Raw genomic sequence first — 21,280 nt, forward strand, 5'->3', positions numbered from 1 at the left:
GTGGTGGTACAGGGTTAGACCGTCTTGGCTCTGTAGTGCTGACTTGTACAAACATGAGGGCAGGTCCATGAGGACAGCTCTTGGTAGCCTAAGGCGTCCCAATAAGTACTCATCACTGCAAATAAATCTATATACTCATGGAAAATTAGTTCCCTCCGTAGGGCACGATCTGCAGTATCTTGCAGCAGCAGTAAATACACCACTGTGTGAGCAGGCCTTGGGTGCAGAAGGCCTACTTTTGGCCTATAAATAGATATCGTTACAGTGCATACCCCCAGCTCACCATCTGGCAACATGGATATCAGGGAACCGGGGGGTGATACCACGCTGCTGTGTCTGGTGGATCAGAGACAAATTCCCTGCCCCCTTTGTCAACTATGTTGGCTATAAGGAGGCTTCCTTTAGGAAGTCAAAAACTGTGATCCTGTGTGACCTCAATACCTCAAGGAAAAAGTAAGAAGGTTTGTTTTGAAAGAAAAGAAAACGTATGTTGTTTGAAAATGTGTTCCAGCGTGAGTTCATTACCTACAAGGAAAAAGTACCTTTTATATTTTTTATACAAGCTGCTTTATTTTAGAAAACTGAATGGGTGATGTGGCAAATATTGTATCATTGAGCGGTCAGTACGACTAGAAGAGACTAGTAAAGCTCTATATAAGTGAAAGTTCATATACCATTTACATATAAGCCGTTTTGGGACTCCCCCTGCAGAGCTCAAATGAATCTACAGCTCTCTAATAAGTTTGACCAAACTCTGAATATTGTGACCTTCATGAAGCTGTGATTTATCACAGGACTGGTGTGTTGAACTTCATTAGTTTTAGCTCAGTGTTCCTAATAAACTGGCAACTGAGTGCAAAACATGTGAAAACTGTGTACACTATATATGGGCTAACAGGTTTAGCCTGTTTTTGTCAGGTTGAGAAACTTAGCACATCGTCTTTTTACACTCTTAGAACAGATGGCTGTAACATATTTTAATACCTGTTTGTAGATACTACTGGACCAGATGCAGCACCATCATCTTCCTCTTCCTCATCATCATCGTCGTCATCTTCCAGCTTCCAGCAACTTCCAGCTGTGACCGGACCAGACTGAAGAGGTCCAGGTTTGAAACAACTCACGAGGCCTTCTCCAAGGCCACGTGCAACAGCGGGGATGAAGAGGAGCTTCTGCAGGTGCAACAAGCACAACACGCCCATGAGGAGAGAGTGTTTGGCATGATGATGCAGTCAGTTGCGTCCCTGGACCTGACCGTGGCTTTTGTTGCTTTTTTTTGTCTCCACATCTCGTTTGTCTTCTTGAAGAGGATCATAAATATGGGGGAACTTGTGCACTGTCACTGCCTTATTTCTATAAAGGACATTGTTTAAACATTTGTGTGCACTACAACTTTTAAATAAATAGTCTGAGAAACCTTTCTTAATGAGTGGGCATTTTTCCTTAAGGGTCCTGTCTTATTTCTGGTTGCAGTACTCAAATCACTTTCTGTAGTGGTATTGAAAAAATATCTGGCTGTTAAAAAACCAAACCTTGGCTTTTGTCCTAGTAACTGATGTTGAAAAAGGCATGCACGAGCTCTAGAGGGATACATGTATCCCTTTTATTATGATAAGTTCTCAGCATAGTAGGCAGGCCAGACAGGTGAGAATGCTCTTTGATTGTGGCTATGCAAATTCTCTGGAGGGCACGTATTCATTATATGCATGTATTCCTTTTAGTATGATAAGCTGGGTTGTTAAGTGCTCAGGGGAAATGCATGCTTTCACCTGTGATAATAGGCTGACCAGACAACCTGCAAAACAGTGGCACATCTATACAATAGAGAGGAACTTGAGAAAGCAATTAGCATGTACCTGAAACTGGCACAGTGCTAATTCTACAACACCTCAAGACTTGATTAAAAAAAGGCTTATTTATTTTTCAATATTTGGACGTGAGAAGCTTCATAAATTGCTTTGTAAAATATGGTACATTTCAACAACACAGGTGCATAATGTGCCAAAGAAGCACTGACTGAATGAATAAAAGCTCTCCCCTTGATGTTTTAATATTACATGCCATTCTTCTGATATTAATTATTAAAGACAGAGCATCAGCTGAATGTAAGAAACAACACTTCTTATTGAAGCACAGTCATGCATATTTCAAGTCTTTGTAAACAGGACTGCATGTTCATAACACAGCCGCAGAGTTTACACTCGATGCACGACTCAGAGATGAAGGTCAGGGTTTTTAATATTAATAATTAATAATAATTAAATTAATAATATTAATTTAAAGATGCATTAACATGGAAATGAAAATCAGTGAGAGCACAGTGAAAGAACACAAGATTATATTTGACCAGCGCTGACATGATCCGAGTGAAGCCTCGGTCATAGATCAAAGGCAGCTGCATTTCTTCTTTGTTCTTGGAGATGTTTCATCTCTTGTCTGACAGTTCAGAACTCATCGCTCCTGTTTCCTTTCCTTAATTTCCTTCTTTAACTGATCTGCAATCAGAAGAATCTATCTATATCTATATACACTGCTCAAAAGAATTAAGGGAACCCTCACCAATCTCTGTGAAGAGGACGGGGCGCCAGTGGTGGATCTGCCAGTTCTGGTGTTCTCTGGCGAATGCCAGTCGAGCTGCACGGTGCTGGGCTGTGAGCATCCCTTCATTTTTTTGAGCAGTGCACTGTGTTTGGTTCAGAGAATGGGAGAAAAACATATTTTACAGCCACCTTGTTAGTGGAAACAGGTTGGTGGTGGGCACCCTGAGGTCCTGGGGAAAAGTGAGGAGTAAAAGTCCAGTACAAAGCTGGAGACTTACTTTTCTGATCATCTTTTCTTGAGCGTTTTTAACTTCTCGCAGGCTGGAAATGGAAGTCAGGTGAATCCTGCCTTTCATCACTTTCAGGCTCACGCACACTGTGAAAATGAAATGCATTGTTAGTGTTGATGTTTTTCCCAGAGGAAATGAGGAATGAAAACTGCCACGAGCCTCACCTGTGCTTTGTGTTTAATGCTGATTAGCTAACATGCTAAACTAAGACTAACATAATTGCTAAACATCAGCATGTTAACTGCTGATCATTTCCCAGTGCTGTGAGCTCCACACACTACATCCTGTTCATCTCCACTGAAGCAGAAAGCATAGAAATAAAACTGAAACTACCTGCATGGACAGATCTGTGGAGGAGCAGGGATGTCACAGGTAGAGTAGTATAATGCATTTCTTTCATTTCATATTTTAATAGGCATTAAAAATAGGAATTGTAAAAAGAATGAATAAATTAACTCTTAATCCATCAATAAATAATTGAAATGCAAAAATAGAGGGTTAATTGATCTATTAATTCATGAATAAATAATAGAGTTTGAGAATAAATACCTGGATTCCCTCTTCAAAATGCTTTAACTTTTTTTTCCATGCAGCTGCTTTTCCTTTTCCTATGAGCTAATCGATCAGCTTAGTCATTCAGCTTCTCCTGTTAGCCTTTCGATGACACCCTTGGCCTTCAGGTTAGCTCTCCAACCAATCAGAGAGCTTGTTACACCCCATGGCCAGTTGGGATTGTTTAGCCTGATTTTACTTTTTACCAACTTCAGATTTACAGTCCTGTAGGTTTGTAAAGTTGCTGAGTCTAACCTGTTAGCAAACAGCTGGCTGCTTCCACATCCAGCAGACACAGAGCAACATCATCCCTGTACTGACTCTCCTGTTAGCACCGGTCTGGTCTCAAGTACCTGAGAACATCTGGCTCTTTAGCTGGTGAACATTATATCATGAGTGGGTTTGATTCTCCACATCCTTTTTGCCCATCCTTCTTTCTCTTATCTGCTCCTCGTCTCATTTCCTTCTAATGGCGAGTGAATCCTAACCTAACTGAATGACTAAAATGAAGAACATGAATGTATGTGAATAAGTAAATGAAGACAAAGAGCTCATGGTCAGTTTTCATACTCTTATATCTTTATTGGTGCCGCGGTGTGTTCAGGGACCCGGAGCAGCCACCGGCAGCCACTACAGCAGGAAGAACAGAGCTTTTTGCAGGAATAAAAATATATTAAACAGAACTTCAAGAGATAAAAACAGAGCATGTTGCTTTAGCTTTTTTTTTTTTTTTTAACATCAAAGTGAAGATTGTCACTCGTGTTCTTTTTCTGAGTCAGCTCAGCTCAGACACCAACTCAAAAACCTAATGTTTGTCTCTTAGCTTACTATTAAAATGCTTTCAATAACTCAAGGTTGTTTTATTACATATGAAAGTTTTCCTCTGGTTGCTTCAACACAGAAACCACATGCCATCTCATCTTTTTACCAGGGCCCTATTCAGTTAGGTTGACTGTAAAGCCTGGATTTTTCTGAATATAACTGGAGCTGTTGTCATAGCAGCACGTCCTCATAACCACGACTTTCATGGTTTTAAATGAGAAATTATCAAGATCTCTTGGTGTCTCTGTGTTAAAAAGAATAATTAGAAGAAGCAGGATCATTATAACCTGAATTAGTTAAAACAGGTTTAAAGAACTGCAGGTCCTCCAGAGTTTTTCACAGCATTTGTTTTAAACTTGCACAATAACCAGATGGGTAGACTGTGGTCGACTCCAGCCACTGAGAGCTGCTGTAGTAACTAATAATTTATCTCAAGATGAGTTGGGCTACATAACAAACTGAATGCATTTGGCAGCTGTGACATCTGCAGGAGGAACTTGTGAATAAAACAACCTGAGAAACTTTCATTCAGTCAAGCTGTCACAACAAGCTGAGAGGGAAGGGAAACAACACAAAGTGATTCATAGGTAAGATGTTTACATCAGCATCTCATTAACAATCAAATTGCACTTCACTAAAAAAAACAAAAAACAAAAAACGATCAAACAAACAAAAAAAAAAACCTAAACTTTTTTCTATCTGGGCGAGTACGACAGATAATCGTCTATACAGTAACATTCATACGTATGATTTAGACTCTTTAAGAGGAAGTTATAAATAGAGATGAAACCATGCAGAGTGAGTAAGGGAAGGGAAGAAGACAATAAAAACATAAATATGTGAAATGAAAGAAGAGTTTAAAAAGTGAACAACAAATATAAGTTGACAAACAAAATCTTTCACAAGAGGACTGAGAGCGAGACACGGGGAGAGAAGTCAATTCTAGGTTTTTTTCAAGATAACTTTTTCTCTTTATTTATTTTTTTAAACCTTTTGTAATACTGTATTCATTTTCAACAAATATCATTAATCAGATAGTAGCAGCAGTTTTTTATTTTTTGAATGTTTAAATTTTTTTGGGCTCTGTTGTCCTGCAGCAGGGGATGATGGGAACTGACCTCGGGGCAGCTGAACAGCTCCGGGTCACGCTGGGGTCATTTGCACCAAAACCACCTTAACCTTTGACATCATCTGTTTCACTGCTTTGTTTGTGTTGTAACAAATATTTAACTCTTCAGTGAATGTTTCATCAGCAGAAGCAACATGAAGGACGATTTTCACTGACAACTCTGATGAGCACCGTCTCCCGGGGAGCTGCCTCTGTATTGCTTTTTAATGCAAATTAAACAAAATCTCTCTCTTTCTCCCCCTACATTGACTATTGCTGAGGGAGTCACGCATCACGGTCGCTGCCTAAATTTAACTGACCGTAGTTTAAATTCTTTATTTTAGTCTGAAAGTGAAACAGGAAGATGATGTCGGTGTTGAGGTGGTTTTGGTAAACGGCTTCCGTCACTAGGAGGCACTGACTGGCTGCAGAGGCGGGCAGGGGGAAGAACTGCCTTCCTGTCGAGACAACAGGACACTGCAGGTGTTCAGACCTCCTCCTCCTCCTCCACCTGATGTTATCGCCCCCGTCGCAGGTGTCGCCCCCTCCTGGACGGTGATGGTGGTGGTGACGTCTTCGTTGTACAGGCGCTTGATGCCGTCGAAGAAGTCGTCCACCTCCATCTCCTCCACCTGAACACACAGTCAATCATACTGTGAATACAAATCACTCTCATGATTAATCAGTTCATCACCACATCAAAAAAGTTGTCCTGTCCTGCCTCCTCCTAACGACATCCATCTCCAAAATCAACCCATCTTCTCACAACCTGATCTTCTCAAGACTGGACGACTGTCACTCCCTCCTCTGACATAAACCAAAAGTCTCTCTGTTGACTTTCATTGCTTTCAATTTGTTTGTCACTTTGTAACCTCTGTTTTTAAAGGTGATTTATAAATTAAGTTATTAGTTATTGTTTATTATTATTATTAACCATTCAATCTGTAACATGCCAGAAAAGAGAGAAAGATTATTGAGTATTATTAAGTATTCACAAGTTCAGTCTAAAACTCAAAAATCAAAACTGTTGTGATTAATTTTCTGTTGAGCAAATAATCTCTGGTTTCTCAACTCCCTACAGGACGTTGGGAGGGAGACAGTGTTACCTTCCGCTTGGCGGAGGCTTTGCAGCGCAGCGTGACCTTCTGCAGGCGGTTGCGATGGTAGAGGTTTTTGGGTGGAGAGAGCAGAGTCGGCATGCTGCTGTCGGTGGAGGAGGAGATGGAGCTCCAAGGCTGCGGACTCCCCTCCTCCCCTCCAGCAGGTGTCTGTAGCTGGGCAGGAGAGGTGTTGACGAGGGCGTGGTTCCTCGAAGACTCGGTGGTGGAGGTGACGGTCCCTGGAGAGAAACAAGTTACAGAAATACTTTAATAATTATTTGTATTGACTTCTGAACTTTCTCAAATAAAAATCGTTTTTCTATCCATGCAGTTTTCTTCCCCGTGAAAACCTGGAGCTTACACTACCCATAATGCAACTCGACTGCCGATAGTTATGCTGTTAATGTAGCCTTGAACAGTTAGCTGAGGTCTGGTCAGCTCACTTCTTTCCAACTCCACAATCCCAACTGTTTTTACTTTTCAAACTTGTAGTTCAGCCTCCACCACCGCTGACTCAAGTGAACGCAGTTTATTTACAACTTTTTTCACATATGCAGTAGTACAGTAGACTTTGGGTTAAATCAGCGGCGTTCCCCTTTAAATGTACCCAGTGTGCAGCAGGGGGGTGGGGGGTCCTGGGCCGGGTGCCGCAGAGCGGTTTGGCTCTGCAGGGGTTGGTAGATGTAGACAGTGTTTGGAGGCAGGGAAGCTCTCAGTGTGGACAGTCTACGAGCCACCAGCTCTCGACTCCTGATCAACTCAGAACTGTTGATCTAAGAGACAAAGAGGAAGAGGAGAGAAAGACGAAGGAGACAAATGAAGGACAGAGTCAGAGAGACGGCGAACAAGAACAACATTTACATATGTTTGTCTGCAGACCTCCCAGTCCCAGAGGCTGCAGCGTTCAGTACTCAAACAAAACCGATTATGAGTAATCAAGGATATTTGGAACCGATATGCCAACACAAAACTACTGCTACATAAGGATTGTCTCTGTGGCGTCCAGGTGTTTCTATTATTTTCTCCACCCCATTTATATCTATGAAACTAAGCCAAATAACAGAAATACCTCCTCCATACCTCCTAATACTGCTCCAAACACTACATCCTCCACAATGATCTCACAGTGGAATCAACAACTGTCTAAAACTATTTTAATACAAACTGAACATTATAACCTTCATGAAATAGGATTTACTGCAGGACTGTTGTATTAAACTTCATCAGTTTTAGCTACATGTTCCTAATAAACTGGCAACTGAGTGTATGTTAGTAATTATCAGTTGTATGCTCAGGCTGCAAAGAGCCTGACTGGGGTTAAGGTCAAGGTAATCTTTATTATCCCAGAGGGGCACTTTCTTGCGCAGCCAGCAGTAAATAAATACAATAAATACAGTGATCACACACTTTAAAAAGCCAATGGTTGCAGGGACAAATGAGTTTTTGAATTTGTTGGTCGTGCATCTAGACATGACCAACAAGCCAGATGCAGCTTATACTTTCCTCAAGATTTGTCCCGACAATTTTACTACACAGTCTCACAATGGTTTACAACCTGTTCCTGTTTGTCAGGGTAAGTGATTCAAACCAGCAGATCCATGAAAAGGTTAAAACAGACTCAATAAAACAAGAATAAAACATGGAACTAACTGGTTGCACTCGGTGCTGGTACTACTGAAACTGCATATATACGCTGAAATACCAATGCATAAACCGTGTTTCCACCGCAGGAACTTGTAAATGAGAACTGTTTTAATATACTGTATATGTGAGCACATTGACCATATGTGGTCCAGCCATATAGTGTGGGTTTTAACCTAGTCTTGTTTTATCTAAGGAGTTCTACTCTCTTCAGTCTTACTGTTAATCCGTCTTGCTCTCAGCATCCTTATTCACTACATTCAGGTCATTAGTTTGAATTTGTTCAGACCCCGAGGTTCATTCTGTAGGAAATCCCCCGCAGATCCTGTTGTTCTTCATGTGAGTGTTGTTCTGTATTTTTAAGACGATCCACTTTGAGGATATTAAACTTGTCTGGAGTCTCCTCTTTGTTTGTCGCTGTGTTTTTAACAGAAGCTCAGTATAAGCTCTCTGCTGTTTCTCCATCAAGACTGCCATTTGTTGGTTTTGGTCACATGATCCACACTGACCATTTAGCGCTTTGACTGGCCATAAATTGTACCTAATAATGAAAAAGAGGCAGTGTGGTACCTGTGCCCTCTTCAGCAGGTCAATAGTGAGAGCCAGCCAGTCAGGACAGCAGGTCTCCAGTTCCAGGGTGATGAGGGCCAAGGCCAGCATGGATCCTCTGAGCTATAGGAACAAATGAAGGACACACCTGTTCAGTGTCCAGGCAAAAAAAAGCTCAAACAACCAGGATTAAATGATGTCATGAATAATAAAATAAAATACAGTTTAAAGGAAAGTGCATGAACACCTGAGCCTCAGATGTGATTATCCTCCATTTAATGTTCAAGAAACAGAATATACCTTTAATTAGCCACTGGAACATTATGGAGGTTTCTGCAGTACAAGAGTGAGAGTGTGTGTGTGTGTGTGTGTGTGTGTACCTGTATGAGAGTGTGGTCAGCCAGACAGTGGTACAGTCGCTGTGTGAGCAGGGCGAGGTGCTGAGAGCGGTTCAATCCCAACATGGAGTCCAAAAACCCAGAACGACACGACAACACCATCGCATGGAACTATGGGAGGGAGAAGAGGACGAAGTTAGATGGTAAAGTTAGGTTCATCTAACAAGTAATATATGCTTTGTTCCATTATTTCAATTATCTTAACTTAATAAAGTCAGACACTATCAGAACAACATTTTGCTATTTGTATGGACAATAAAGTCTTGTACACCTTTGACAAAAACAGGCAGATTTTTAATACTTTATGTTGACACTCGTGGTAACAGCTTCAAACTAGATGGCAATAAAAGTTAAAATGCTGTTGTTTAACATCTTCAAATGGTCAGAAACAAAAAAAACAGAATCCAGAAAATGAACTGCTGGCATGACACAGATTTCTATTCATTTACTGAAGTAACATCACATGGAGAAAAACACCTTTAATAACTGGAGATAAATGAATTAGAATGTTGTGGAAATTGTATTTAAGTAAAATGAACTGCAGGAGGTGAAGCACAGAAAAAAGCATTTTCCAGTAGCCATTAACTTAACTTCACTCAACTTTTTTCCACCAGGTGTCACTAACTGAACTGATTAGAAATCTACAAACACAAACACGCCTCTGGACAGCAGCGTGACCTCATCAGATACACCAGTTATTCACTGATGACAGATCGCACAATGTGGGAAATGTTCAGTGAGCCAACAATTTACTAAAAAGCAATATAACACACTTTTAACTCTGATGACTTTAACTCTAGTTCAGATCATGTCAGATGTGTATGTGTGCGTGTGTGTGTGTGTGTGTGTGTGAGACAGACATACAATGTGCAGGAAGTCCAGTGCTGTGGCGGTGTGCAGGTCCCAGTTCAATTTGTCCAGGATGATCCTCTCCATCCTCAGGATCTCTGATGGAGAACAGCCACAGCTGCTGGAGGCAGCCAGCTCCCTCAGAGAGGGCACACACTGACACACACAGTACACATTAATACTCAGAACTGATTGTGCGTGTGTTCACAAGGTGTGTATCGTGTTTTTTGTGCTCACCTCGTCCTCCTCACATGTCTTGGCAGCCAGGAAGAAGCAGGCGATGGCGATGCAGCGCAGGTACTTTGGACGGGCCTTGAAAAAAAAAACAATCCAATCAATCAGTAAATCAATAACATCCCTAGAGTCAGTTTAACACAAATGTGCTGAAGTCAACATGAAAGCAGCTGACAAGTCTGTTGGAAGATGTTATTATCATTATAATACTATCAAGTGTAAAACTGTGATTATGGCTGAAAATTCAGACCACTCTGTTGCTCAGTGCACTCACTGTAATGCTCCAGTACAGCCACAGTTCATCCATGCAAGTGACCATGAACAAACTGGAATCAACTGACGTCATTTAAAGATTCAATGTGAAGATTTTGACTTCGAGCCACGTAGTTTTTAATGAGCTCCTTATGGTTTGGTATTAGTCCACTTATCTACAGGTGGCAGTAATCAAAGGCAGAGAGGAAACAGATTGCTAACAAATAAACATGGATTTAAATGGTGCAGGTTTCAAAATGTTTTCAAATGTTTTCTGAGGAAGCAACAGTTACACAGTGAGTTTTGGTGAGTAACACATAATGCAAACAGAAACTGTTTACAAGAAAAAAATTCCACAGGGCAACTTTAATTCCTTTTTTTGCCCACCTGCATTTAAAGACAGAGAGCAAGAAGACTCTCTGGTCTGATGAGACAGAAACTGAACCCTTTGGGCAGAACACAAACACTATGTCTGGCCAACAGCAGGCTCTGCTCATCACCTGGCTGCTGCCATCCCTACAGTGAAGCATGGTTGTGACAGCAACATGCTATGGGGGTCTATTCAGCAGGGACAGGGAGACTGGTCAAACCTGAGGGAAGGATGAATGCAGCCAAATACAGAGAACAGAGTGGACGTGACCTGAGACTGGGGTGATGTTTTACCTTTTAGTACAATGACCTGAAGCATACAAATTCCCTCGGACTTACCCCAAGCCACAAACACGACACCTTGGTGTGATCTTTGATTCAGGGCTAAACTTAAAAGCTCATGTGTGGCTTTTATCACCTTAAAGATACTTCTCTCTCTGAGTGACACAGAAAACACTTACATTCTTACATCTTCAGCAGACTTGACTACTGTAACGCTAACCAAAAAATGTTAAAAAGCAGCTACAGGACCAGATGGAGAGGACGCAAAACTCCTGGTGTTGAAGCCTGTCTGTTCTCTGTATTGATTTTTAAATTCTTTTACTTGTTTTTTGTGTCAATGTTATTATAGCTTTTAAAATCTATTTCATTGTATCTCATCATCATCTTTCTCAATTGATTTGATTTTTTTCAGCTTATTAGTCTGTGAAGAACGATGAACTGCACTAACCTGTATCAAAAATGCTTTACAAATTAAATTGGAGTGATTGATTGAAGACAATGCTGGAGTGGCTTCAGGACAAAGTGGGATTACACCAAATTCAAAAATCTGAGTCTAATTTTTACGAAGCACATTTCTCTGTCTAAGATCCAGTGGAAGGATATTCTACGATCAAGGATCTTGGAAACAGTAAACAGCCTCACCAGAAACCTTAAAAACATCTATAAAAGAGGAGAATGATGATCGTAGAGGAACAGAACAGAAAATGAAAGGCAGATGCAGGTTAGTCAGTGTATCAAGCAGTGCAGTTATGGGATCTTAGTTTTTGTATTAGTTGAAATCCTGGCTGCAGTGTCTGAATGAACTGTGATGTCCTTAAAGTCCTTTTATGTAGCCTTTAAAAAAAAAAAAAAAGAGACCTGCAGTAATGTGAGTGACCTACAGGGGCTCTGAGCCTCTCTTTGAGCGCTTTGATACTTTCACAGCATTAATATAAAACCGAGACCTGGTCAGAACCAGATGAAACGTCAAATGGTGATTGAGTTAATCGTGGATGCGTACAAACAGAAGGGGTCTCCGGTCATTTCTGCTTTCTACAAAGCTTTGGGAGAAAGCAGGAAGGAAGCAACCCTTCACATAAAAGCAAAATGAGAAGCAGAGCTAAAGAGTCAAATAACAAAGGAAGAATGGTATGAAATGTATGAGACACAAAGAACATCCACAAACTCACTGGTAAGGAGGGAATTCTGTTGGAAGAATCTAACCCATTTTTTCATAACACCCAGTGTTAGTGCTGAAGTGAGACAGTCACTTCTAGAAGGAAAATATATGAAGATTACTTGCTTAAAGTCATAAAAGTCATTTTAATTGGTTCTTCCACCTTTGTTTGCAGAAAAGCAGCTTGAGTTTGTATCACAGCAGCACTGATCAATATCCACTTCAGCCACTGGTTATTAATAATGCCTTCAATGCAATTTATTTCAGACGATTCAAGACATGAAGAAGTGTTTTTATTTTGTTTTTTTTTTTTTTTAAATCAGACTTGAGGGCAGAAAGACTCAGCAGTCTGCTTCCTACTTTAAGAGTAAGAGTATTTATTGACCAGATAGTTGGGGTCACAAAAACAGGAGATATGAAAATCAAATGCTTACATAGACACAAAAATAAAAAAAAAGGGAAATAGCATTTCTTATCAGGAAACACCGAGTCTAGCTGCTGATAATCCTGGAACATTTTGTTTCTCAGCTAAAAACTTCTTGTCTGTTGTGTGGGACAGTCCTGACCTGACAGAGCGTTCAGAACTGACACTTGTTCCTGTGTAAACACTGACAATCAGCTGTGAGGCGGCTGGAGGAAAAGTCATCATAGCTGTACTGGAAATCCAAGCGACAATATTTGACTACACCTCCTACAAAGAAACAGCATTTTTTCCTTTGTTTCTCTTCAGATATGAAGCATGAAAAGCCAATTTTAGCTTCCACCTCTAAGTCAAATCTTCCACAATTAAAAATCTGATAAACTATAAACTTGTTTGAGCACATTAAAACAAATTATTTGTGTGGATTATTAGTTAAAAGCAGCATTTTCGTTTACATGGTTCACAAAACAAAGTCTCTAATGTCCTGGCTGGCTCAGATGCATGATAGATATGGATAAAATCCTATATGTATACGATGCATGTGATTTACTGTAGTGCACAAAACTACAGAGAGGATGGGGAATTTGAAAGATTTTACTTGTACTTTAAATAGTAGTATAATAGTGTAATAATTTTAACTGCAGTACTTGGGTTTTAGTTTCAGTATTGTAGTACTGGTGGTATTTAATTACCTTGATGGGAGCGAGGAAGCGGTCCAGAATGCTAACAGCTAACACCAGGGTCTCTGGGTACAGCTGCAGCCTGCTGTGGAGCTCCGTCAACCAGCGCACGGCCTCGTCCCGCTGGGCCGGGGAGATGTCTGTATCCTGCAGCAAACAAAAGGTAAACGAGATCAACCTCATTGTCTTGCTAAGCCTTCGGGATATTTGTACTGGCCACTGAAACATTTGTTCTTATCCATGTTTCCCCACAAGGGCAATGAAGCATATACATAAACTTTTTCTGTATAATGGAAAATGAGACTGAACTTGTATTCTAGTACAGATTTTTCCCATAATTCCTTCTTTATTCTTTGCTTTCAAACCTACTTGAGTGTAAATGGCCATATCTGTAAATACAGTGAAAATAGCTCTCACCAACATATGAAGCTGCTTTCTGGAAATTATCAAACTGAATTCTGCTATCACAAGAAAACAGTTCTGACAGTTCATCGTAGCTCAATAATTATCTGTTACATTGGGGACAGAGAATAAAAACACTTAATGTTTTCATGATCATGAAGAAAAGGTTTTTTGATATCAAGAAAGAAAGTTAACTTAATATCATCGTTTTTCTGCGGCTTAGTTTTGAGGTAGTTAAGAACAAAAATGTGTCTACAACTTTCTGCCTTCTCTGCCAACACAAACTCAGGTTTACAGTTACATAAGGGAAACTGTCTCCAAACAGAGGTAAGAGGAAACCTCCAAACAAACAAAACAGGTCATGAGTCCTCTCCTCTCTCTTATAGACAGCAATGCTATTTCAGGGCAACACTTGGCCTGGTTTCCATACAGGGCCAAACAGGGTTAGACAAAACTTACTAATCCAACTCAATCACCTAGTTTTTAGGAAGGACTACACAGAGGCCTTTGCGACTGACACACTTCCACCAAAAGGACAAACCAGCTCGACAGCAACAGCAAACCTGCCACCAAATCTCCTCAAAAAAACATTCCAGGAATTCCTTTTGTACTTCTCACAGCTGAAGCAATTCATCAGCTGATGTTTCCTTTTCAGAAGTTTCCACTCAATGAAAATGTTTAATAACATGTAGAGACTTTTAGTTTGCATATTATGCATGTGGAGCTGGGTTTTTAATCTGAAGCGGTGACATGGGTAAAACATGGAAGATGGTCTGAATGGGTCAACATGTGTTATCCAAGTTAAAAAGGTCGATGCAGTCCAGTTTAAACACAGGTTTCTCTAACAGATACAGATTTACCATACATTTACTCAAGTATTATTATATAACATAGGAATATAACCCTGGATGCTGCAGCAACGTCTCAAGCTCTCTCAAACATAAACTAATAGCAGAGTATCAGTTGTTACACAAGTCTTAGATAAGGTTACATCACTACTTCCAGCACAAAGGCTAGGCATGACATAACCAAAACCAATATTATGATAATTATAATAAATTGCCAAAATAAAAAGGTTGGAAATACTTTAACTATAACCAGGGCTTACTGGTGCTGACTTCTCATGTTGGTATCAGTAAACCTCTTATTGCTCACAGCTATTATCCCCCATGTTGAGAGTAAACACGGCTGTGTATTTGGGTGGTCATTATGGCCACACAGCATGTTGAATCAAGACAAGCCATGTTTACTTCTTTTTTTTTTAATACTTTTTTTCCTAAACATCACCTCGACACAAAACATAAATTACAGAATTATGTAATTCATTAGTAATTCAGTAATCTTTGTACGTGTAGTCACTGAAATGCTAAAATATTTGACATTTCCTGAATGTGACGCCTTAGATTCAAACTCAATCAATTCTAACTTTTACTATTTCTGATTTGTAAGTCACTGGTTCATTGAGTAGAATGTGTAACACTGGACTAGCAGTAGAGGTCACAAGTCAGAGCGCAACTGACCCCGTTATCCAACTAAACTGCAACTTGACACCGTTTGGCCTCTCAGCCCTGAGCTGTCCAAACTAAAAACAACTGGCCTGCTTCCAGTCTGTTTCCATTGCTGGATAAAATAACAGACAATCTGAGAAGAATCTCAGAGCAGAGCTTCATGACTTCCTCAGTGCCTTCATTCAAAGATGGACAAGGCTTTCTCCTTTCTTCTGAGTCTGTTTCTTTACTGGGGGTGTGTTGGTCAGGTTCAGACAACGACAAAGTGTTACTTCTACTGCAGCAACTAAAGGTAAAATGTGTCACATTGTTGTGCGTTGTTAGCTCAAGCGTTGTAATGCTACAGAGACGCTCCGGCCCACAAATCATATTCTCCAGATGTAAAGGAACATGTTTGTTTGGACAAAGACCAAACAAAAATCACATCATCCTCATTTTTATATTTTTTTTCAGTGAAAAATAAATGCAAAAATGACCATGCCAACTGAAATCACAGTATCTGCCAAAAATAATCGTAATATGATTTTTTTCTGCATATGATGCAGCCCTACTGCAGACATATATTTGAACATCAGCTACGCCTACCAGCTTTCCACGTGATCAGATGCCTTTATGTATTATATCTTAGATGGAAAATGCCACATATACTTTTAAATCAGTAAGGACTAACATCACACCTGCAGCAGTGTATTTTTGTTTGTCTGTCTCTGAGGAGACCGACTGCCTTTGACCTCTTACACTAGTTTACATGCCTACTAACCCAGCCACAGGCACTGATAAGCCTCATAATAGTCTCAGTGCTGTAATTTACTGCCCTTCATTATCAGCACAAACCTACAACCAGGCAGATTCAAGGCCTAGACAAAGAGTTTGTTTTTCTTAACATGAAGTCGGTTATACTAAGACATCTCGATATCATACACAATGTCTTACTAGGCTTTACTGTCCCACATCAGCAGTGGGTTCTGAACCAGTTCAAGCTGTCTAAGGTTTTAGTCTATGCTTAGATTATTTTCTTTTTTGTTCCTCCAGGATTGTTTGAATTTCAGGTTATTAGGAGATGTTTTTGTTTTCCCACCGAGATTAGTCTCCTGCTAATTTCATTCAACTCAAGGAAAAACCTCTTCTCTTTTGTCACTATTTTACATATTCGGACCCAGTTAATCAATTAACACCGGAAAATACCGAAAAGTAGTGCTTTCATAGAGAACAGTGGTTTCCCTACTTAGCTCGACACAAAATTGTTTGTGTTGTGTTGGCCAGATTAAACTGGCAGAGTCATGAACTTGCAGCAGTGACTCAGCATTAGCAGATGAGGATTAACAGTCAGAGATTACCCCTCTGCTAGTTCCATTTGACTTGAAAACCTACACTTTAAGATCAGCTGTGAATATGAAGACACAGTGAAAGAGAAGATGGAAAAGGTAAAAAGAAACAAACACTGTAAACACAAATGTCTGATGAGGAAAAAAATTGAGGCTTGGGGAGCTACTGCAACAAGTCCCACACTGGAAATGATAAAGAAAATCAGTACTGATGCAGTAAATACTGACTTCCTTTACACCACAGACCTAGCACTGATGATCAACCAGGCATGACTTATTAAGATCATTTACTGGCCAATTATGATCTGTGACAAATCAGTGAATATTATTCATACAGAAGGAAGGAAAAGTGCACATGCAGGCAAACGTGTGCAGGTTCACTTTAGATCTTCTCATGGCATGGTAATACAAATTAACTCATTAATGTCTAGATACCAAAGAAAAAAGTGAGACGGAGTGTCACTTACTAAAAGATTAGAGTTACACTACATGACCAAAAGTATGGAGAACATGCATTACACATCTGTATGATAGCTGAACTTGTCATTCCATTAATCTGCTGCTATAAGAGCTGTCACTCTTATTGTCTGAGTCTTACTATATGTCGAACCTGCTGCATGGATTTGCTCCCACTCAGCCACAAGAGCATTAGTGAGGTTCAACACTGATGTTGAGTCATAAGGCCTGTCTCTCAGTCAACGTTCCAGTTCATCCCAAAGGTGTTGGATAGGGTTGAGATCAGGGCGCTGTGGAGGCCAGTCAAGGTCTTCCACACCTAACTGGGAAAACAGGTTCTTTTTTGACCATATAGTGTACTGACTTTAATACATTTGGACAATTTATCTGCAACTGCAGGCAAAGACAACTCCTGTGACATGTCAAAGGATAATTGCCATTCTGTAAAAAAACTTAACCGTGGAAACATACTCAACCACAAAGGCCTACCACGAGGCCTGAGGTGGGTCATGACCTGACAAAGAGGAAAAAGTTCAACTGAACCCAGTGACCAAGCAAATAGGTTCATTAGAAAAGGAAGGTAACCACGCTGCTGCTTTACTATCTAGAATATGGAGAAATATAATATTCTACATTTAAATTTTACCATTAATTATTCAATATATAATTAATAACTGAATTCTTCAGATGTGGTAAGTAATAATAATGATTATTATATTCAATAGTTGTTAGAAATCATTTAAAACTAAATGAATTAGTGGAAGTAAAATAACAAGTACAGAGAAAGCCAATGTAAAAGTGACCGTCTGAAGTCATTTCACACGTATATGACATGGTGTGATATGTGCTTATAAACTGGGTGTGATGAAACAAAGCAATTGTGCCATCATGTGAGGACGTGTCTTGAGACATGCAAACTGGGTGAGACCAGCTGAGTCTGCTGATGATGAAGAAATAAAACATAACAGTGGAGTGTTGCTCAGTGACTCAGTGTGTGTCAGATACACTGCTGCTTCATGATTACGTGTTATAAACTGTCGTGTCTCTGACACTGTAACAGACCTTTCTGAGAACAAACCTAAATTCTACACAGTTCATACTGTGGACACAATCCATCTTATATCTCGAGTGCAATTACCGACATTGTTTTTAAATATGTCTACTTCTAGCTGCTCCTGTGAGAGCACTATGTAACTGATAGGACTTTAGGAGTTTTTGAATTTTGGCCCTCAACAAAAAGGGGCACGTTCACTCCTTTTAGTGCTCATTCATCAACTTCTATTTCTCTAAAGTGATATCCAAACTGCTTTTCATGTTTACATTTATATTGCAGGATATCTAACATCACTTACACTTACTCATGAACCAGTAGTTCATCTGTTGCCAACTCCTTTCAGGACTCTTAATCTTCAAATAAAACTTTAATCACTAATACTTAAACAACTTCATTCAACACTTAAAACAAGGATATAGTCCATAGACTGACATAACTATTGAGACTAAAAGTCCTCTCTGGGCTTCTCTAAAATAAAATACATTCTGTTGTTGATGTTTGACTGTCACTGAAACCTTTACTGTCGTCAGACTGTGTTGGAGTCAGTCGGGTTTTGACATCACATCGGGGACAAGAAGAAGAACAGCGGCGTCCCTCTCTACCTTCAAGAATCTCTTGAAAACTCATCTCTTCCTAGAGCACCTCCTTTCCTAAAACACTAACATTTCTAACTAGCTTACTATGCACTTTTGGTGCACTTCTTTAATACAATCTCCTTGCACTTATTAAATAGATGTAGTATTCAATATTTACACTAAGGTTCTTGCTGCACTGAAGCTTACTGATGTCCCTCACTTACTACTACCAAATAAGTAAATGTAAATCTTATGCCTGAGTCAAACAGTATGGATGCAGCTATGGTGCAATCACTGTCCCAAACTGAAACTCCAAATGCAATTTTGTTAATGTTGAGATTTATTTTTGAGTCAATCCATCCATTACATAATGAATGGAGGCACCCAGAAATGAATCCTCACCTGTGAGGAGGGCTTCTTTGGCACGTAGACCTTCCACATCTTGGCTTCCCTAGAGGCAGCCTTTTCCAGAAGAAAAGACAGCCTCTGGCGTCCCCAGGGTTGAGTGAACTTCATTCTTTCCTCCCCTGGTTGAGCCTACCTCCCCACTGGATACAGCTACCTGCATGGTGACACAGCACATAAGAACATCACATACTCCAACTCATCTAATACACCAAGAAGAGTTGAGCTTGATTTACACATCCAACACCCAATGCCATGGGACAGTGCTGGTGACATTTTGTATCAATAGTTTAAGATAAAAGATTCTTTTGAATCTTAACATTTTACACTTTGGTAACAAAGGAGACACATTCAATGTTCTCACTTACTACAATATACCAGTGTTTTTGTACTCATGCTTGTTTATACTGTGGTTATTATCCATCTAATATCTCTGGGTGTGCTGGGTTATTATGGGCAATGTTGCAAACAAATGAGCAGTTCTTTGATTTGTCAACTATTTTTTTTTTTTTTTTTACCTGCCTGATTATTTTAGTGTATTTCATGTATTCTATCACAATATATATATATTGGTAGTGGTATACAAAATTACATTTACTAGGACATAAAATATAGGATATGAGTTAATATTCCCTATCTCTAAAGCAAAACGTGAAAAATAAACAGTGTGTTGTCCAAATATATTTAGTGCTATCCTGTCCTGTTAATGATTGAACAAACTGCATGCTAACCTGCTAATCCCAAGAAAACAGCAGTAATGTTACACATTTAAAAATAAGAAAGAAAAAAAAAACAAACATAAAACAAACTTTGGACTTGCTATCACGCCATTAAGCACAAAGTTACATAACAGCTTATTAACCTAGTAGATAGCTCGGAATCAAGCTAACTGTAACCATGTCTGTCACAGTCTAACGAGAAGCTAACTTCTCATTATTTTGACTACCTTGAATCTCCTCCGGAAGGTCCCACTTTCTTAGGGAACCACCCGGGTTACCGAAGCAGGTGCATTACCGAGCATTTCCTTCCATTATTACCCTGAATACGACTATTCACTGGAACGGAGCTACTTTGACCGTCTGGCGTTCCTGCAGCGTCGCTAGCAACTTGTTAGCTGTCTTTACAAATTTGTACGTGTCTAACGAATAAATGTTTCAAACGTTGACCTCCACCCTTGGTTGGTGTCAGATAAAATGAGTTGGAGTATGTTTACGGGCGACAAATGAGCTAACTACACAATAGGGGCATTTAAATGGCTGACTCAGACCCAGTAAGTAGACGGAGCCCCAAGCCTTACCTCCCCTGCGAAGCGGAGAAAACCACAGTTGGATTTCATCCGGTCCACTCAATTCAAGGATAATTAGGGGGTGAAATCGGGTACCCGTTGTTTAATTTAGTCGTCCATCTTGGCTTCCATGGTGCTAAGTGCTGGGGAAAAGGGGTTGCTGTAAAAAATGTATAAAAATAAAAGAACGGAATATAGACAGATGCGTCTACTTCCGAGGAGGGGACTCGGGGGGAAGAGAGAAGGTAATAGGCTCCGCCCACGTCCAGGCAGAAAGGGAGGACAAAACAATCCAACCCTCTGTGGAATATTCCCAACATGTATTAAAACTTAGTGATATATAAATTATTATACATACTATAATTCTATATATAGAATAGAAATATACTCAATACAATATTCCTATATGTACTCTCAGCAAGAGTCAGTCGAGAGTTGAGGAGACTGCTGTACTTCGTGACATCAACAAACTCTGTTAGGAGTTTATTGTGTATCCTCCTAAAATATATTGCTTTATTTGCTCATTTCGAAACTAAATATACAGCATACAAAAGATAACAAGGGCTGGGTATGCTTCAAATGACAAGACAAGGCACATTTACTTATATAGTACATTTCATTACAAGTAAACTTCATACTGAAAATCAACCCATCCAAAAGAACGCAGATTTATTCATACAATAATCATAACCCTTTTGACTACTATGATTCCAGGGAACATGATTTGTATGTGTATACGGATGTGGTTCGTCTCAAAAGTGGAACTGTCATTTCTGTCTTCCACAGTAATTGCTTGAGGAAATTATTCTCTTTTGAGGCCAACATTGGCTAGTTAGACTTACATGAATGTTATCACAATGTTTATCTGAAGAAAACATTGGTCGTTGGTGGGTATTGTGTTATAAGGACTACTGAATACAGATTGTTGTTTATTTGCCTTTACATTTACATTTGATTATTCCTATGTCCTTACGTTATTAGTAATGCAGCTAGCCCACAGCCATACTGAGAACCATTCACAGCATTC

The 21,280-nt window shown here is 39.8% G+C and overlaps 2 protein-coding genes and 1 long non-coding RNA gene across 3 annotated transcripts in view; 1 reads left to right on the forward strand and 2 right to left on the reverse strand.

The window, feature by feature from the left end:
* The window catches only part of LOC130187028 (histone H2A-like), a 3,190-nt gene extending 1,769 nt beyond the window's left edge, over positions 1 to 1,421 (forward strand). The window contains exon 2 of the mRNA XM_056404451.1: positions 995 to 1,421. Within this exon, the coding sequence (XP_056260426.1) occupies positions 995 to 1,373 (379 nt within the window). The 3' untranslated portion in view covers positions 1,374 to 1,421. The remainder of the gene's footprint in view (positions 1 to 994) is intronic.
* A 900-nt stretch (positions 1,422 to 2,321) lies between these two features.
* LOC130186941 (uncharacterized) lies at positions 2,322 to 2,887 on the reverse strand. Its single transcript, XR_008830365.1, has 2 exons — positions 2,819 to 2,887; positions 2,322 to 2,683 (listed from the first exon to the last, which is right to left on the reverse strand). It is a non-coding gene; the product is annotated as an uncharacterized LOC130186941 (long non-coding RNA).
* Positions 2,888 to 3,939: 1,052 nt separating this feature from the next.
* ccni (cyclin I) lies at positions 3,940 to 20,498 on the reverse strand. The gene is made up of 10 exons (XM_056403642.1): positions 20,266 to 20,498; positions 18,966 to 19,125; positions 13,256 to 13,390; positions 10,087 to 10,161; positions 9,865 to 10,005; positions 8,983 to 9,111; positions 8,624 to 8,725; positions 7,020 to 7,185; positions 6,419 to 6,651; positions 3,940 to 5,944 (listed from the first exon to the last, which is right to left on the reverse strand). The coding sequence occupies exons 2-10, from the start codon at positions 19,077 to 19,079 to the stop codon at positions 5,720 to 5,722; spliced, it is 1,320 nt and encodes a 439-aa protein (XP_056259617.1). The 5' UTR covers positions 19,080 to 19,125; positions 20,266 to 20,498; the 3' UTR covers positions 3,940 to 5,719.
* Positions 20,499 to 21,280: the final 782 nt, after the last annotated feature.

Source organism: Seriola aureovittata, chromosome 18 (assembly GCF_021018895.1).
Source record: "Seriola aureovittata isolate HTS-2021-v1 ecotype China chromosome 18, ASM2101889v1, whole genome shotgun sequence".
NCBI lineage: Eukaryota > Metazoa > Chordata > Actinopteri > Carangiformes > Carangidae > Seriola > Seriola aureovittata.